At 49.1% G+C, this 15,438-nt stretch overlaps 6 protein-coding genes across 6 annotated transcripts; 3 read left to right on the plus strand and 3 right to left on the minus strand.

Annotated features, from left to right (window-relative positions):
• Positions 1 to 93: 93 nt before the first annotated feature.
• On the minus strand, positions 94 to 4,001 carry Pdw03_5786 (C1 tetrahydrofolate synthase, putative; the record flags this gene model as incomplete). Its single annotated transcript, XM_014682775.2, has 7 exons — positions 94 to 122; positions 363 to 373; positions 962 to 1,063; positions 1,121 to 3,648; positions 3,701 to 3,738; positions 3,792 to 3,812; positions 3,878 to 4,001. The coding sequence occupies 7 exons, from the start codon at positions 3,999 to 4,001 to the stop codon at positions 94 to 96; spliced, it is 2,853 nt and encodes a 950-aa protein (XP_014538261.2).
• A 775-nt stretch (positions 4,002 to 4,776) lies between these two features.
• Positions 4,777 to 6,034, plus strand: Pdw03_5787 (WD40/YVTN repeat-like-containing domain; the record flags this gene model as incomplete). The annotated part of the gene is made up of 5 exons (XM_014682776.1): positions 4,777 to 4,803; positions 4,870 to 5,376; positions 5,443 to 5,559; positions 5,613 to 5,789; positions 5,852 to 6,034. The coding sequence occupies 5 exons, from the start codon at positions 4,777 to 4,779 to the stop codon at positions 6,032 to 6,034; spliced, it is 1,011 nt and encodes a 336-aa protein (XP_014538262.1).
• Positions 6,035 to 6,814: 780 nt separating this feature from the next.
• On the minus strand, positions 6,815 to 7,343 carry Pdw03_5788 (Multiprotein-bridging factor 1; the record flags this gene model as incomplete). The annotated part of the gene is made up of 2 exons (XM_014682777.1): positions 6,815 to 7,123; positions 7,188 to 7,343. The coding sequence occupies 2 exons, from the start codon at positions 7,341 to 7,343 to the stop codon at positions 6,815 to 6,817; spliced, it is 465 nt and encodes a 154-aa protein (XP_014538263.1).
• Positions 7,344 to 9,244: 1,901 nt separating this feature from the next.
• Pdw03_5789 (Src homology-3 domain) lies at positions 9,245 to 10,178 on the minus strand (the record flags this gene model as incomplete). The annotated part of the gene is made up of 4 exons (XM_014682778.1): positions 9,245 to 9,300; positions 9,354 to 9,578; positions 9,630 to 10,053; positions 10,116 to 10,178. 4 exons carry the CDS (start codon positions 10,176 to 10,178, stop codon positions 9,245 to 9,247), a joined length of 768 nt encoding a protein of 255 aa, XP_014538264.1.
• Positions 10,179 to 11,326: 1,148 nt separating this feature from the next.
• Pdw03_5790 (Ankyrin repeat-containing domain) lies at positions 11,327 to 12,447 on the plus strand (the record flags this gene model as incomplete). The annotated part of the gene is made up of 4 exons (XM_066101167.1): positions 11,327 to 11,416; positions 11,483 to 11,999; positions 12,052 to 12,311; positions 12,415 to 12,447. The coding sequence occupies 4 exons, from the start codon at positions 11,327 to 11,329 to the stop codon at positions 12,445 to 12,447; spliced, it is 900 nt and encodes a 299-aa protein (XP_065958107.1).
• A 961-nt stretch (positions 12,448 to 13,408) lies between these two features.
• On the plus strand, positions 13,409 to 14,708 carry Pdw03_5791 (Mitochondrial biogenesis protein AIM24; the record flags this gene model as incomplete). Its single annotated transcript, XM_014682780.2, has 5 exons — positions 13,409 to 13,448; positions 13,503 to 13,520; positions 13,573 to 13,992; positions 14,079 to 14,428; positions 14,490 to 14,708. The coding sequence occupies 5 exons, from the start codon at positions 13,409 to 13,411 to the stop codon at positions 14,706 to 14,708; spliced, it is 1,047 nt and encodes a 348-aa protein (XP_014538266.2).
• Positions 14,709 to 15,438: the final 730 nt, after the last annotated feature.

Raw genomic sequence — 15,438 nt, forward strand, 5'->3', positions numbered from 1 at the left:
GAAGAAGAAGTAAAGGAAGAGGTAGAAATAAGACGAGAAGTAGAAGAGAGAGGGGCAGGAGGAGTCGCAAGGGACCGACGAGCGAGTGCGGAACTAGACCGGAGAGCGTTCATCGTGGGATTCTAAGAAGTCAGCGCCAACTTCGCAGTTTCTGTTTGGCTGAGCGGGATGTAAGTCGCCTCACTCGCTGATTTACAGCCGAGGATGTGAGGATTCGGCAGAAAGGAAAGTGTGGAGTCGGGAAATTTCCCGGACAAAGGGTAGAAGATGCGATTTCCGGGACTTGGGGGTACAGGAACCGGGGCAATACGGGAATTGATCGGAACAAGATGAGTAAGGCAAGTAAGAAAGGGGATAATTACCGGCAAAGAGACTGAACAGTGTTAAATGAAGGGTAGTGGAGGATAAGGCCTTGTCCGGTGTAATGGAGGTTGGGAAGCTTATAAACAACTCCGCCAAAAGAAGCGCCGAAGCCGGACAGTCACGAGATATTTGGAGATCTTGAACGGTTAGGAATGTTTTGATGGGCAATTTCACTTGGAATTCTCTGTTTCTTTAAATCATTCTATTCAAGGTCTCCTGACTCATCGATCTAATCCTTTCTCAGGTAAAATTTCACTTCAAGCTCCATCAACTGACCCGCTGAAGAAGCCTATGCGAGGTAATGGAGCGGTTCCCGGAGAACGGAGCTCAACTCCGGCCTTGACCGGCCCTCCCTTTTTGACCCCGGAAAAGCTCCAATCGACTTGTACGATTTACATGGAGGAAGTGCAGATTAAGATGCAGAAAATGTAAAAAATGAATTTTATGTGTCCAATTGTCCCGGATTGCGCAGTGTTGAATAACCTCCATCTAGGGGTCCGATCAGACGCCAATTATCGTATGTGTTGAAGAATCGAAATTCTGAACAGTGGTATATGCAAGCTCCAAATATCTCCTTATCTATATCTGACTCTAAAACAGCCCGTCAATATCGCCAGTCTCGGTGTCAATGTCCACATTGAGGTAGCCGGGGGCAGTGGGAAGTCCAGGAATAGTCTGGATGTCGGCAGCCAGAGCATAGCTATATTTCATGTTGTTAGCGTGACGAATTCCAAAAAATGCGGGAACAAAAACTTACAGGTATCCAGCACCCACGGCCAATCTAACGTCCCGAATCGGCACAGTGAAGCCGGTGGGGGCGCCCTTCAGGGCTGGGTCGTGACTGAGTGAGTACTGAGTCTTGGCAATGCAAATTGGCAGGTTAGAGAACCCTTGCTTGGTGTAGGTGTCGACCTTCTTCTGGGCCAATTCACTGAACTCGACCTTCTCAGCGCCATACATAGTCTGGCCGATGCGCTCGATGCGCTCCTGGATAGTACCATCCAATCCATAGAGAAGCTGGAAGTTCTTCTCCTTGGAGCTGGCGGTCATGACAGCCTTGGCCAGATCAACGGCGCCGGCTCCACCCTCAGCCCAATGGTTGGCAGGAACAGCATCCTCGGCACCAGCAGCGATGGCCTCTTCCTTGATGACAGCAATTTCAGCCTCTGTATCAGTCTCGAACTTATTGATCGCGACCACTACCGGGACGCCATACTGCTTGGCGTTGGCAATGTGCTTCCGCAGGTTAACACAACCTTTGCGGAGAATGTCCACATTCTCAGTGCGGTAGACCTCCTGGAGAGGAGCACCGGGCTTGATCTCAGGGCCGCCACCGTGAACCTTCAGTGCACGGACAGTGGCCACAATAACTACAGTATCCGGAACAAGACCCGAGGAGCGGCACTTGATGTTAAAGAAGCGCTCACCACCCATTGTGAAATCAAAGCCAGCCTCGGTGACCACGAAACCGGTCTTGGCTTCATGATCCTCATCAGGCTCAGTGCCGGCAAGCTTCAGGGCAAGCTTATCGGCAATTGCGGAGCTGGCGCCAATGCTAATGTTGGCAAATGGACCAGCGTGTACCATCACAGGAGTTCCTTCCAAACTCTGCATCAAGTTTGGCTTGATGGCATCCTTCATCAAGGCGGCGAGGGCACCACCAGCACCAATGTCATCGCAAGTCACAGGGTCGCCGTTTCTAGAAGTGGCCACCACCATACGACCCAGTCGCTCACGCATATCCTCTAGATCGTTGCTCAAGGCAAGAATGGCCATGCACTCACTAGCGACAGAGATATCGAAGCCAGTCTCGCGAGACAGGCCCTTCTCTGTAGGAGCCTGGCCAACAGTGATACCACGCAGGTGACGGTCGTTGACATCAAGAACGCGGCGCCAGGTGATGGTCTCCGGGTCGATATCTAGACGGGCAAAGCGCGTGATTTCCTCCTCGGTAAGATCGTCTGGGTTAGTCTTTTCAATACCCAACTTCTTCAGGCGTCGGAACATGATGGGTTTGAATTCACGCTTGCCCTTGCTGGCAGGGACAAGACGATTATAGAGAGGGCCGTCTTTTTGGGTCGACTCATGGAACATGCGAGTCTCAATTGCCGCGGCAAGTAAGTTGTTAGCAGCAGTGATGGCGTGAATATCACCGGTGAGGTGAAGATTGAACTCATCCATGGGAATAACCTGGCTGTAACCACCACCAGCGGCACCACCCTTGATGCCGAAGGTAGGACCTTGGCTGGGCTGTCGAACGTTGGCAAAAGAAATGCGGTTCAGGTGGGCACCAAGCGCTTGGGTGAGACCTATTGTGGTAGTGGACTTGCCCTCGCCGAGAGGGGTGGGTGTGATACCGCAGACCAAGATGTATCTTCCGTTGCGGCGGTGGGAGAGACGGTCCAACACACTCAGGCTGATCTTAGCCTTGGTGTGGCCGTAGGGCTCCAACTCATGAGGGGCAATACCGATCTCGGTAGCAACCTGGGTGATGGGCTTGGGGTATTGCGCCCGCGAAATGGCAATATCGGAAGGCACGGGGGTTTGCAGGCGAAGGGGAAGAGGAGTCACATGGCGGTCCTTCTGTTTTTCAAAGTAGCCCTTGGCGGAGCGGACCACGTTTTTCAACAACATAGCCACTGTCATGGGACCAACACCACCGGGGACGGGAGTGATTTGTGACGCCACCTGGGAAGCAGACTCAAACTCCACATCACCAACCAGTCGCTCACCGGACTTCTTAGTCGCATCAGGCTTGTAGTTGATACCAACATCAATAACCACAGCACCAGGCTTCAACCAGCCACCCTTCACAAGCTCGGCCTGGCCAATGGCCGCCACAACAATGTCAGCACTCTTCACAATGCGGGCAATTTCCGGCGTCTTTGAGTGGCAGACAGTAACGGTAGCATCTGCATTCTTAAGCAAATAGCTGACCGGGCTGCCAACGATATCGCTACGTCCCAGGACTACTGCCTGTTTGCCAGCAGGGTCTACGCCGCTGGCCTTGAGCAGTTCCATAACTGCCAGAGGGGTACAAGGTGTGAACAACGGGCGACCGCCTCGCTTAGCCAGCTCGCCGATATTGATTGCGCCGAACCCATCGACATCCTTCTCGTCTGCGACAGCTGATGTGATTGCATGCTCAGACATGTGGCTTGGGAGAGGCAATTGAACGAGAATGCCGTGGATCGCGGGGTCATTGTTGGCTCTGGTGATCTCTTGAATGACCTGAAGTTCCGTGCTTGTTTCTGGAACATTGATCAGGGTACAGACAATATTGGCCTGATGATGAAAGTCAGAGAATGCCCCGAACATCCCAAACAGTTATCCATACCTCCTGGGCAGCCTTCAGCTTCATGCGCACATAGGTGCCTGAAGTAACGTTAGATCAAATTATCACCCAATTGCTTTCTAGATAGACCTACTAGAATCTGATCGATTGCCGACTTTTTAGAATCATCCAGTTAGTATCCAACTCTTGTGTATCTCGAAGGGAAGGAGGCGTGCTTACCCTGGAAGATGACCAGGTTGGGCTTGAATCTGGGGTTGGTTACTTGGATCTGCTCGATCTCGGACTTCAACCCCTGGCGAATGCTCTTCGCGATGGCAGTGCCATCAATCTTGGCGGCAGCCATTGCTAAACCGGAAAACGTTCGGAAAGGTGAGATAGCGGGTCTGATGATAGAAAAATTGACGTTCACTAGAGGGGACTTGAACAACGATGAATGAAGCCGTCTGACACCTTGGACAGAGGAGTAGTTGTAGGGAAAAGAACGAGAAATTAGAGGAAGATTTCGGAGATGGGTGCCCGCATGCACTTGGAGATAAAAAGTGCAGCGGGGTAAGGTAGCGGGGACTGATGGCATGAATTATTGCTTGTTTGGGGCGAACCCGCGGAGTTTTTCCCGGCGTTGTGAACAGAAACCAAACAATTAGGCCTAGATTTCATATGCACCGCACCGGAGATTCACTGCGATCAAATCCAGCTCTGGCAATTTCAAAATTTCCCCCTTTCATTCACCTCATCTTCCGTTGTCTGTAACTAAGCTCATGCGGAGAGTCCGGGAGTTTCCCGGTTACCTCCTAGCTTTTTCCTAAGGCATCAAATACCAGATGAGCCGCATGAGTCATCCAAAATGCACTAACCTTTTCAGGATCACCAATTAGGGCTTAGGGGTCGCCAGATAGCAGTCACGTGTTGATATCGGAATGCGGACTATCTTGGCCTCCGTTTAAGGCTTGGCATTGAGGGCCGAGTGTGCGATGAAATTCACTAGTCAAAGAAAGTGAGGTTGACGAGGTTGACCCCCCCCCAAAAAGCCACTCCGCCTTACCCCTTCTGAGCCGAGCGTCTCAGATTTTTCCCCTCCGATACTCCATCTCGAATTTCCTATCACCTCATCCTTCGAAATGCGGCCTATTTTGCTTTCCGGCCATGTGCGTTACCTTCCTCGAAATCTTGCTGGATCCACAGAGACTGACCGCAGCCAACTATAACAACAGGAGCGGTCCCTGACCCAAATCAAGTTCAACAGCGATGGCGATCTCCTCTTCTCCGTCTCGAAGGATAAGATTGTGTGCGCATGGTGGTCCGCCAACGGCGAGCGTCTCGGTACCTACAGCGGCCACCAGGGTGCTGTCTGGACAGTCGACGTCAGCCCCAACACCATTCTTCTTGCAACCGGATCAGCAGACAACACCGTGCGTCTATGGAACATCAAGACCGGCGAGTGTGTGAAGGTGTGGGAATTCCCGACAGCCGTCAAGCGCGTGGCATTCTCCCCCGATGGAAGCAGACTTTTGGCAGTGACGGAAAAGCGCATGGGTTTCAATGGTACTATCGCGATTCTCGATATCAACTACGGCGAAAACCTCAGCGCGCAGGCCGCCGAGCCTACTTTGACCATTGTTTGCGAGGAGAGCAAGGCCACCGTGGCGGGGTGGAGTTACCTGTCCAAGTACATCATTGCGGGGCACGAGGATGGCAGCGTCAGCCAGTACGATCCTAAGGTATGTTGTTCTTCAGGCATTTTGAGGTGACTTTGCGAGCATGGAGAATGCTAATGCCATCTCTAGTCTGGAGAACAACTCGAGAACGTGCAAATCCACGAATTCGATAGCCAAATAACCGATCTTCAGTTTGCTCCTGATCGTCTGTCTTTCATTACCGCTTCGAAAGACAAGTCTGCCAAGGTATGTTCTTGTGCAAATCATATTTCTAAGCAATCCCGGCTAACAATGCGCAGCTCCTGTCCTCCCGCAACCTCGCCATTCTCAAAACTTACATCTCCGACACTCCTCTCAACACTGCTAGCGTGACACCCAAGAAGGACTTCGTCATTCTGGGTGGTGGTCAAGCCGCCATGGATGTCACCACAACCTCCGCCCGCCAGGGTAAATTCGAAGCCCGTTTCTACCACAAAGTGAGTAACAAATATGCGTTCGAGTGACTTTGCTCACCACATACTAATTTCTTCTTACTCAGGTGTTCGAAGATGAATGCGGCCGCGTTCGTGGTCATTTCGGTCCCCTTAACACCATTGACGTTCACCCCGCCGGTACCGCATACGCCTCCGGTGGTGAGGACGGATACGTCCGTGTCCACCACTTCGACAAGTCATACTTTGATTTCATGTACGAGGTTGAGCGGGAGCAAGCGCGGAAGTAAAGAGGGGATGTGGTGATGAAGGTTGGGACGCGTCGTGTATATGTGTTTACGAGGCGAAAAGACTTGGGACAGATCCCCCGAGTCCCGCATACGGAATGGGATGACCTTCCGGTCCACGATTTTCTCATTTCGTTGATTCCATGATCAATCGGAGTTGGTACCTTGTGTTTGTGTCTTTGGTTAATAAAAAGATGACATGGTTCATTTTTGAGCTCTTATGTCTGTCCTGGTCCTCCGCAAAAGAGATGAAAATCAGGTAAATAGACAAAAATTTTAAGCTTTGCAAATCTTCAAAGTGCGTCCAGACAACCTTTCGTACGAAAAGAGCATCAGGACAGGAGTTGTCCACGTACCGAGTACGTAGAAAGGATTTCAATGTTTGGATATTAATCTTCCCCAACACCTGCATACGCTAAGTCCCCTTTGTGTGCACATATGATGTGCGAGGTATGAAAACAACAAAAACCTCCAAATTGAGACATTGATGCTAATTACAAGCAAAGAAACATGTTGATATTATCAAAAAGTGAGGTATCTCATTTATACAATTTTTTTTTTCGTGATATCTTCTTTATACCCGTTTCCCATGCAAGGCCAGCGCTAATCCGACCAGCAGAAATGAAACCCGTAGAAAAAAGAAAAAAAAAAAAAAGTGACGTCTCATGAAAATGGAGAAGGAACATGACAGTCATAGAGCGCAAAAAAAAAATGACATATGCAGAAAACTTGGAATTTCCGGTCTCATTTCCGAAGGAGTAAAGGACACCGACTCAACCCCATCTATTTCTTTTTGGGGAACTTTTCAGAGCCGATGTCTGAACCACGCAGCTTAATGTTCAGCACGCGCTCCATGGCTCCGAGGACCTTTTGATCGGGGGTGGCGGTTCCACGCTCGAAATCCTGGACAATGGTGATAGTGGTGTTGCACTTGGTGGCGAGTTCCTTCTGTGTCATCTTGTAGCCCTCCTCCGTGCGGCGTCTCTTGATAGCATCAGCAACAGCGTGGCCCACTGTCTTGGGCTTGACGATGTCGTCGCTGCGGTCGACCTTGGTCAAGTGTTGGCCTTCGGGGGCACCTGCCTTGGCGCTCTGAAGAGTGTGTTAGAGAATCTTTAATAGTAGTTTTCTGGGTTTCAGAAGAGATTTCACATACAAGGTTACCGGTGGTGTACTTCTTCTCGGTGATAACGCCACCGGAGCGCTGCGCAGCGTTCAGGGCACTTTTGCCCTTGACAACAACCTCGCGGGGTTGAGCGCTTGCTCCGCGGAACTTGCTGCCGATCTTGGTGGTGCTATCCCAGTCAGACATTTTGAACGGAGTTTGTTTTTGGTGTGGGTGGTTGAGTAGGAATGATAGCCGAGCGTGAAAGGGGATGACGTTGGTCGTGTGAGGGTCAAGAGAGAAATGCAATTTATATCGATGACACAGAAGCTTCTCGAGGGAGGGAGCCTGCGCTAATCCGGCTTGGGACTAGCGTGCATCTGGCTCAAAAGGCGTCCCTGTCCTGTGGCTCGGCTCTCTTTTATATTGAAATCTTTCAAATCTTTGCCATTTTCTACCAGCTTCACTTGAGTGTTTGTTTTCTATAGAGCTTTGCTTTTTGTTTTCTAGGGCGCTTGCTGGGGGTCCGAGGGCTCGCTATATCCGTCGGTACTTCCCCCACCACCATTATCGCCACAGCCACTGCAATTATATAAAGATCGTTTCGCACATTCAAGCCATTGTGGCAACTGTGAGACTTAAGACAAGCAAGAAATAGACTTTCAATTATACTATCTCCCTGGCCACTTGCATCTACAGATCAGACACATATAGTCCGCTTCAAACCATCGGCAAGACGATGATTTAACTCGACCCACAACTTGATGTCATAGAGCCTTGTGTGTAAATTCCCAGCCCTAGTCACTGATATCATAGAAGAAGGGCAACGAAACATGCCTTCATGAACCAATCGCTATTCGCAAATGGCATTCCAGGAGCAGCATTGTGCCCAAAGCAAGCACAAGAGTCACATTGAGTCTTCAATCATGGGTCCCCACGATGAGGCTGAGTGCACGATCGGGCACCAGGATAGGCTTAGCCTCGTTGCTCATTACACCACATTGCTAGCCCTAGAGACAAGTTGGGCCTATGGACTCTTTCACTTTTCTTCCACTCAATCTCAATGCGAAGTATGTTAGATTTCGATTTCCGTTTCTCGTCAGTTAAATACTTTATTTCCACATCTGGATAGTCTGGTTGGATTTTGCATGTCTATATAGAATCCCTGATTCAAAACAGGAAGTCTCTTGCACAGAGTGTGCCTGATTGATCGCCTGTTTAATCGCCTTCATATGCATAAAATTGACGTGTGAACTGTGCAGCCAAAACGTTCTTGTGATATCTATGTAGCAACATGAAGCTGTGTAAGTTGTACAGTTCAATCTACATACCATCCCCTACGTAGGTTAAGGAGACAACAAGTCCACAGTAAAGTAGCGGTGTTCTCAAATCTTCTTTTGAAGCAAACAATTTCCTTCTATGAGCGAGTTCTCGATCATGGAACTGCTAGGGTCTATGCTTATATTGCCGTTCAGTTTGCAACTTGAACTCCAATTCCATCGCTGCCTACATGCAAGGGGCGTTTTCCGCCACTCAATCACGGCTTAGACAATCATATCGGCGAAAGATGATCGTGCCTATGACCAAACAGCAGACTGGGCCAGGGATTGAAGAGCCGATCAAAATCCGATGCGACTACCGTGGTTGGCAGTCAGACAAGTGATATCAAATACCAACTCATCCTCTCTGTTCTCTTTCGTTTTCGCTTTCGCCGTATGTCGGAACCATGGAGTAAACTCTTAGCGGAATCTCCACTGCTTCTCTTGTGTGTCACTTCCATTTAGCGACCTGGTACCCTATCTAGGCGGTCTTTGTAGCTGGATGAGTCAAACCTTATAGAGATTCAGATGTGATCCATAACACCAGGAAAGGCACTTGACCGAGATAAGTATACGTTTGTAACCCTAAGTCCGGATCGTATCGCAATGAAGAGCTGATTAGCATTTGAACACTGGGGACCCTGAGATCAATGGCCACAAGCCCGCCAATAAGCGATGCCGATTGAGCCCAGTCAGGGCCATTCGAAACAAAAATTCAACCCACCAACGCCGCATCAGTAAGAGTAAATACAAAAGCCAAATGCCTGGCAGAACAGCCCGGCCGTACAATTAGAAAATGCTGTTCACGATGTTGGAGCCAACCGTAGCACCGGCACCGAAGATTGCTATAGTCAAGTTAGAAACCAAATGACGAGTGACCAGATTAAGTACGACTCACCGGCATTGCCTAGTTTCTTGCCAAACTTCTTGCCTCCTTCCTCAAGCTTGCTCTTCTTTGGCTCCTCGGGGTTTTGAGGCTGTCCACTCTGGCTGACTGCAAGAGGCATGTTTCCATAGTTTGTAGGCGGGGCCGAAGAAACACCCGCATTTTCTCTCACAATGTTTACATAGCTTCGAGGGAAGATACCCTCCTGGCCAGTCCGCTCGTTGCGACCACGCCACCCTATTGATCGTTAGCTCTAGAACCACACCATTTAAAAGGGGAACATCATACAATCGTCATTCATGTGCTCAGTGACCTGGATGCGATCTTGCGGCTGCAAGGCCAGGTCACCGGCATCGGTAGGTGTATATGCATACATGGCCGAGGCGAGGCCGAGAACTGGCGGGACTTGGGGGTAAGCTGGCGGGGCCTGCGGGGGCTGGCTTGCATAGTGATTCTGCGAATAGGCTTTCTCGTTGATAGACGCATTGGACATTTGTGAGACCGGAGCCGAGTATGAGGGCGTGTAGGGGGCTGGAGGAGGCTGTGCTTGCACAGGAACATGTTGAGCTGGCGCAGGCTGTGCCTGCTGTCGGGGCGGCGGTGATGATACTTGCACCGCCCGAGAGGGCTCGGAATCGGTGGGTAGCTGGGATAGAATGGAGGAGAGCTGGCGGGGGGTGATCACAGATGCATCGGCGAGGAATTCCAGTTCCTGGATGATGTTAAATTAGTACCTGGATTGTATTTCCGGAACAGGAAGCCGGGACGCCATACCGTCCGGACCATGCGAAGCGACCGGGTGGTCATGGCAGACGCGAACTCGCTGGGGGCTGCCATTGTTAAAGAACACGGGTGGTAATGATTGAAGGAGACGAATTCAAAATGACAAGAGAGTGAGAAAGTTAAGAGTTGGGAGAGTCGGGAGACACAGGGGGTTGCAAAGGTCGGATGTTGTCAAGCACCCAAATCAGGCCAAGGTCTTGGAATCTCCGCTCCCATAAATATTTTCATCAAGTGCTAACAATTATCAACTCCCTATCTGTTTCCGGGACTCTGTATTATTCATTTGCTTCTCATATCCAATTATTTTATTTCCCATCTGCTTTTTATGAGCCGATCTAAAAATTAATACATAAACGGGTCAAAAGTGGACTCGATTTGGATCTTAACACCGAGTTCAACATGAAACCCTTTGAATTCATAAACCCTCCACCATTCTCTAACAGTCAGAGAATACCATCGTGCCAAGTTATTCCGTTGACCATGTGGTTGTCGGAGCCGTGTAGGTTTCAGACATGTTCTATACCCCTGGCTCTAGTGCAGGGGAAAGCGCACATTTTTTAGTTCTACATATATCGGTCTCTTTTTTTCCCCCCGGGTTCGATTAGAGTCCTGCATCCCACAGCCCCAATATAAAAGCGAAAGTGCCAAAAAGCGCACGATACTGTCCAGACGACAGGCTATTCTACGCCACTCAAAATCCTCCTTCCCCTCCCCGCATAATTGCCATCCAATACAAATTTACATCTCCTAGGCCATTGATGTATCAAGGATGAGTTACGCGCCGGTCGAAGAAACGCCCCCATCTAGACCCGCAGTCTGTGATATGGACGGAGTATAGCGCCATGTGGGCCGCAGCTAATGCAGTGACAACGGGGACACTCGCCAGCGCTTACAACCCGCACTAGGGACTCTCAGACCCCGACAAGATAAAACCATGATGTTAGTGGTCTTGGTCTTGCTAGTTGGTGTGATGGTACTGCCAGGGGGGGGGGGGGGGGGAGCGCCTCGCGAGCATGGGGACTCTGTGCTTCGCTCTGAATCGAGTGGAGATCGGCAACCGACCCCCATGGCGGATGGAGAGTGGAGGCGAGTCCTTTTAAGAAAGCGCGTTCTGGCTGTTGTTGGATGGTGTTCTTGCATTTCTGTTGTATGGTCTCTGTTTCATTATGGATTAACATGTTAATGATGTGATGTTGTCTATAATGCTTTCGAAATTGATTTTCATCTCTTTATTTCCTCTTGTCAAGGCTGACGATTGGGAAGAGTTCACGAAGAACCTTGCGACAGACTTGGTGTGTTTGCATTCTAATGTTGTCTAGATCTTGCTCCAGGTGGACGCGCTAATGTTTCGATCAAAGGCTCCTTTAATCACCTTGTTCGGCGAGCGACTTACCAAACAATTTCTCTCCGAGTCCATCAGTACCCTCGATAATGTCATATTCGCCCTCTTACCGCTAGGAGTATTGACTGCTGTCGTGTCAGTGATCAGAATCTGCGGAAGTCCCTCCCTCAGGGCATTTATCGAACGAGCACAAGAAGGTCCTGCCGAAGCCGAGATCGACCTCCTTCCTTGCGTCTCGGAATCCACCGCGGAGCTGTTCAACGATGGCGGCATCACACGAGTCTTTGGTCTGCCTAAGATCGTGGAGATAGTTGCTTGGGAGGAAGTGGATCATAAGGCTAGAGAGAAGGAAACAAAGATTGGCACTTTGAAAGACGCCCTTGAAAAGAAGGCTTGGTCTTGCACTAGCAAACTTTCACCTAGTGAACTGCCTGAACTGGACATTCCTAACCTGTCATTGAATAAGGGAATCAAGCGGAGAGATCAATTGTGGTTTCGTTGTGCTGCAAGACTTGGTGGTATACTGCAGAGTGGTCGGTACTTCTCCGTCTTTGAGCCCGAGAGGATACTGACGACTCTACCAAGGCACTGCAATGTACGCTACACTCACAGTGTTTGTATATCTCCAGCATTTTCAGGTAAACGGCAATGATGTTGACTCATACGCATTCCCATTCTATCTCATTGGGACAACCCTTCTGTTTATTGGAATGCTCTTCTGCGCATTCATCATGGAACGTTCCTCAAAGGAGTTCTATCTCAAAGCAGAAAAGCCAAGCAAGATATACTGGCTACAGCCTGGTGATCAAGACGTGGGTGACCAGGTCTTGAATGCTTTCTTGGCCGTAAATGAAGGGCCGGACTCGTCAATGACCACGAAACTTAGTTATGTTAAATCGATAAGAGATCGATTTAACATGGAGCGAATATCAATGCTCAAAACAATAGCGGAAAGACTGTACTTATGCAGGCAGCATCTAGTGAATTTTCATTTTCCGTGCTTCGTTTACTATTAGATTAAGGGGCCGATGCTCATCTCAAAGACGAAAGGGGGCTTACGGCACTGGATATGGCAAAAGAAATGAAGTTCTATGAGGCCATAGCCATACTAGAGCCATAATTGTTTTTAGCTGAATGGTCACACGCCAGGATCTCCTTGATAGAGAGATTCTTGTATTCTTCCTAGCTAATCATCAGTCAGGATTTGTTCTTTCCACTCCTTCGAGATCCGAAGTGATGCGACCAAGGATATCTGTTCTACAGGGGGTTTCTTTGGAGTCGCATAATGAGAAGCCATTGAAAGATCACACCACTTGTGAATTCATTTTTGAACGGACTCTTCAACGGGAACATGGAGAACCCGACCCCGCAGTCATCGGACTCACAAAGTTTCTTTCTTCTTGGCCTCTATGATGTGTATTAAATAGGGACCAATGAAGATAGCTAGTTGAGTCGGGTGGTCAGTGGAACTGACCTATCAAGTTGCGTAGGGGGGCTACTAAGCGCTCAGCGAGGATGAGCATGCAGTAGTCGGGTGTGACTGGGAGTACATAATAAAATCGACCTTATGCCTGTAGGTCCTTCCTGTCACACGGGTCATCACTTCCTATCCCAGCCTTGCGGCTTCTTGTGCGGAGTTGAAGTTGTGCCCTTATAAAGAATGGCCCGCCACAAGATTTTGTTCCTCCCAGCTGCTTTTCTAACCCTGATTTCCCTCCCTCTTGATGCTTCTCAAAATTATATCTGCCTCGGAACGAATTTTATTGAAAATTTGATCGGATTTATTTAACGAAAACTTTTTATCATCTTTCATGTCTCCTACCCCGCAACCCGAGAAGCCCATAAGTGTTCTGTGTGACAGCTGGAATCCCACTCTAATCATTGAGCAGCTCAGTTCAATTGATCTCCATTCAAGGTCACTGGGTTGAAATTGGTTGTGAACATGTTACAACAACAAGATTATCCTTCTCCTCCTATGTCTGGTAAGATCCCAAATCTGGGGAACCACGCACATGCTGACTGACTTGAATGTGTAGCTCCTCCAACTCAAACATGTAATGAATATCCCTTCAGCCACAAGAAATGTCATACTGATGCCCCGAGTAGCATTCACACGCAATCAACCTTACTTCGCTCAACCTCCCAGGGAGACACCTATAAATGGGGACTATCCAGTCAGCCCACCACCACACAAACAGGGTTATTCCTATTCCAATGGGGAATATCCATCTCCCCCGTCAGCCAGTACACCACCCCTTGATCAGATGGTCGAGCGAAATCAGGTAGCATTCGATCAAAAGCAGTATCCGGGCCGGCTCTTAGTTTCATCTCAAGCCACATCTCCAGTAACGATGGAAAAGATCCCCGGAGGTGCACCGGCGTATGGAAAGTTTGTCGGCGTACAATCGAACAATCAGGATGATGTTGGAACATTCAATGGAGGCAGCTACCGAATCAGCCACCGAGATACAAACTCAGTTTTGACAGTTCAATTGGCAATGGGGTGTCCATTGACGGCTAGGCCAGGTAAGAGAAGAGTTCGATAAAACCCATTGTCCAATGTTCTGCTCTCATGGGTTCATTGGCGTCCAAGTAAACTCACCTTGCAACAGGTGCAATGATTTCAATGTCACCAACAATAACCCTACGAGGAAGGATCACATTCACGTTAAAGAAATTTCTTATCGGTGGTAGCATGACGGCATCGCACTACACCGGCCCGGGTGAGCTACTCCTTGCGCCCCCCATCCTGGGAGACATCATCGTCCATGAGATCAATCCGGGAGACAAATGGAATGTGGGACGGGATTCCTTCCTAGCCCACACTTCTGGTGTTTGCCATGAGTACAAGCGTCAGGATCTAAGCAAGGGGTTCTTCTCTGGAGAAGGGTTCTTCGTTTACAAGTTCACGGGCCAGGGGTTGTTCTGGATGCAAAGCTTTGGAGCAATCATCAAGAAAGACGTAATTTCACCTCATCCTGCCGTTCTGTCATTCCTGTACTGATATATACCTTATCAAACAGCTGGTGGAAGGGGAGGCTTACTTCATTGACAATGGCCACCTTGTTGCATGGAACTGCAAATACGATATTGAGCGGGTTGCCTCTGGCGGTCTGCTTTCTAGTTTCAGTTCTGGCGAAGGACTGGCTTGCAAATTCAAAGGCCCGGGAACTGTATATCTGCAAACCAGAAACCTCAACGCCTTTGCTGCCCAGATGAAGATCAGCACCGCTAGTGGGTGATAGCACCCTGGTTTGGGCACCCTGGCCCAGTAGGCCAGATCCAGCGATGTGCAGTTGGAATTTCAGTGCTTGGTTTTATTTCCGTGATATTCAATTTGCTTCCCATTCCGACTCGGATATCGTTTTGTTGTGTGATTACTCTGTACCTTGGGCGAAGGTCGGCCCAGTCGCGAGCAGGTCTCCATTCTATACCAATCTGTCATGTTACAGGCGGTTGATCTGATATCAGCATGTTTGATGTGGAACGATTCTACTTATGTCGCAGCGTTACCGTCGAATTTTCAATCAAGTCGGAGTTTTCAACTTGCGAGCCTGCGCTATGGTCATTGCAAGAGAAAGTCCTAAAGAAGTACTTGATGCCCCCTGAAGATTTTTGTGTCTGCTCAAAAACTTTGATGGACAGATTTCACACCTATCTGAGCAGAAGACTTTTACAAATAGTTGGATAATGCGGCACCCATTATCTGCCGAAGAGCAGATCAGAACCATAGCGGCAGTCCCTCGGAGGGTTGAAGCAAATGTAACATAACCACAAAGGAGTGGGTGACTTTACCACCATCCTAAACATCCAACTAGATGCAAAGCATACAGCCTCGAAGGTAAAATTTAGTGACATCAGTCCATTTCACGCGAAACTTTTTTTTCTTCTTCAAATCGTTTCCTCATCTCAAGCCCCTCAGAGTAGGAAGAAAAAAAGCAACAGTGCCTTGTTTCCACCTGGCAAAGGCTC

This window comes from Penicillium digitatum, chromosome 6, assembly GCF_016767815.1.
Source record: "Penicillium digitatum chromosome 6, complete sequence".
NCBI classification, from domain to species: Eukaryota; Fungi; Ascomycota; class Eurotiomycetes; order Eurotiales; family Aspergillaceae; genus Penicillium; species Penicillium digitatum.